This window comes from Elephantulus edwardii, unplaced genomic scaffold (genome assembly GCF_000299155.1).
Source record: "Elephantulus edwardii isolate Elephantulus edwardi_28Jun2011 unplaced genomic scaffold, EleEdw1.0 scaffold00012, whole genome shotgun sequence".
Taxonomy (NCBI): Eukaryota; Metazoa; Chordata; class Mammalia; order Macroscelidea; family Macroscelididae; genus Elephantulus; species Elephantulus edwardii.
This window is the reverse complement of record NW_006399762.1, coordinates 29,977,977-29,980,183: the sequence shown is the minus strand read 5'-3', so window position 1 is coordinate 29,980,183 and position 2,207 is coordinate 29,977,977. Positions and strand designations below refer to the sequence as shown.

At 54.6% G+C, this 2,207-nt stretch overlaps 1 protein-coding gene across 4 annotated transcripts in view; it reads left to right on the top strand.

Moving 5' to 3' along the window:
- The first annotated feature begins 362 nt into the window (after nucleotides 1-362).
- Nucleotides 363-2,207, top strand: part of NPNT (nephronectin) — a 111,164-nt gene continuing 109,319 nt past the window's right edge. For all 4 annotated transcript variants that reach the window (XM_006881115.1, XM_006881112.1, XM_006881113.1 and 1 more), the window contains exon 1: nucleotides 363-433. In XM_006881115.1, the coding sequence (XP_006881177.1) occupies nucleotides 363-433 (71 nt within the window). The remainder of the gene's footprint in view (nucleotides 434-2,207) is intronic.

Below are 2,207 nucleotides of genomic sequence, written 5' to 3'. Positions count from 1 at the left end.
CCCGCCCCGCCGAGCGTGCTCACCTTAGGCCCGGGGCTGGGAGGGCGGTGAGCCGGGCGCACGCGCACCCCCACTCCCACGCCCCTCCCCTCGGGCAGCGCAGCTCCCCCTGCAGCACCTCCCCTCGCGGGAAGGCAGCCGGAGGGGGGCTCCCGGCGCCTCGCGGCAGACCTGCTCCGGCTGCGCGCCGCGCCGCTCTCCTCCCCGAGTGGCAGCTGTGGCCGCGGCGGCGGCTCCCGAGCAGCTCGCAGGCGCCGCGGGAGAGCAGAGCCGGTAAGGTCAGTGCGCCTCAGCCCCGCGCCCTGTGCGCTCAACTTGTTCCGCGCGCGCCGCTGCGCTGCCCCCAGGACCCGCCGCAAAGCATGGATTTCCTCCTGGCGCTGGTGCTGGCTTCCTCGCTCTACCTGCAGACGGCTGCCGAGTTCGATGGGAGGTGAGCTGGACCCTGGGGCGGCCCTCTCCACCCATTGCAGATTCCACGCTCTCCGCCTGGGGTCTCTTAACCTGGGGAGGTGGTTTATGTGGTCAGAAGGGTGGCCTCTTTGCCCACAAGATGGGCCACCGATGGCAGGAGAGTGGTGGAGCCTCTCAGAGCGCCTGCCTGCCCACTGGGGGTCAGAGAGCCCACCCCGGCTCCTGACCCAGGAATTATGCTTGGGAACAGGAGTCCTGGTCTGAGATTTAGCCCCCAGGCGAAGGTGACGCGTGGGACATCCCTTAGCCAACAAACTCTTTCTTTAGATAGATCCTTTAGTGGTGAAAACTTCCACTCACTGGGTCGGAATTCCACTCGAAGCTGTCAGGGCTGGTCACTTAGGTCTGGGGCCATGGGTGCAACTGGTTTACCTTCCCACTTGTTTTGTTGGTTTGTTTTGTGTTGTTTTGAAAAAGGGCTTGAAATAAAGACCGAGGCGGGGAGCGGGGAGGAGTGTGTGTGCCCGCACTGCTCCTCAGACCTGGGGCGAACCTGACTGCAGCGTGCTCTGACAGGTCCCAACAACCCCAGGCGCGGTCTACGCTGTCACTCAGCCTCGGCGTGCGCGCGAGTGTGTGAGTGCGTGCTTGTGTGCGTGTGACAGTCCAGAGGTGGCGCTCCGTTACCCGACTCCACGCAAGAACACACAGTCCTGGAGCTTAATCGCAGAATCTCAGGGAGACGCTGCCAGCCAGCAGAGGTTTTAACTCCGGTCACTCCCCTTCTCTGCCCCTTGCCCAACCCCCATAGATCTCCCTGAGCAGCCCCAAAGAAAGAGGCCACACCCGCTTAACCTGCGATCTTGTAACGAATCAATTCCGGGATCGATGGGCTTTTCTTGTACCTGGAAGGGAACAGAGGGGAACCAGCAGGGCGTTGAGATGCAAAAGCACAGCTGCTTGTTTACCACCTGGCTGGAGGAAATAGAAAGTTTGGAGCAATTTTGTTCTTTGAGCCTAGGGGGCTTAGGAGGAGGTAAAGTAAAGGGCAGTTGAAAAGATAAGGCGAGTTTAAGAAAAAACTTGGCTGGCAGCCAGAGGCAAGACTTTTAATTTTAAAAAGCAGGATGGGTTTTGTTGTTGTTGTTGTTGTTGTTTTAAAGCAGTTCTTTGCCTAGGTACACACTCTGATGTGTTTTGCATTTCTTACACACCCATTTCCAAAAAGATAAAGATCACCTGACTTTGCACACTTTAGTATCCCTTTAATAAGATAATTTACACGACATTGCAATGTCAGTCCCTGTACTCTCCCACTCCACTCCATGTAATTGTGATTCTAAAAAGAAAACGATTTACCAAATAAGGTGTCAGAGCAGAATCTAGTGGACAAATCAGTATCCTGAAACACCGTGTTGTTGTTGTTGTGTACCATAGAAAGCGAATGATAGCTGACCCTCTGACGCTTTTCAGAGGTAGTTCAATAGCTAGGGAGGAGATTGCCTCTTTCTCCTTCACGTGGAGCAAGCAGCTGGTGGCCTCGAACTCTATGCCTTCCTGAGTGCAGCGTAGCTTCTTGCCTCTTTACCAAATAAGGTTCCAGAGCAGAATCTAGTGGATAAATCAGTATCCTGAAACACAACAGGTTTTTTCGTTTTTATTTACATTAGAGAGGAAGGAAAATAGTATGAATTGTTGATACAGGAGAAGTTACAAACCACAGAGACACTTGAGATGTCAGACACACTTTAAACTCTCCAGTGGTTTGATTTAGATTTCCTTTTCTGGTATAT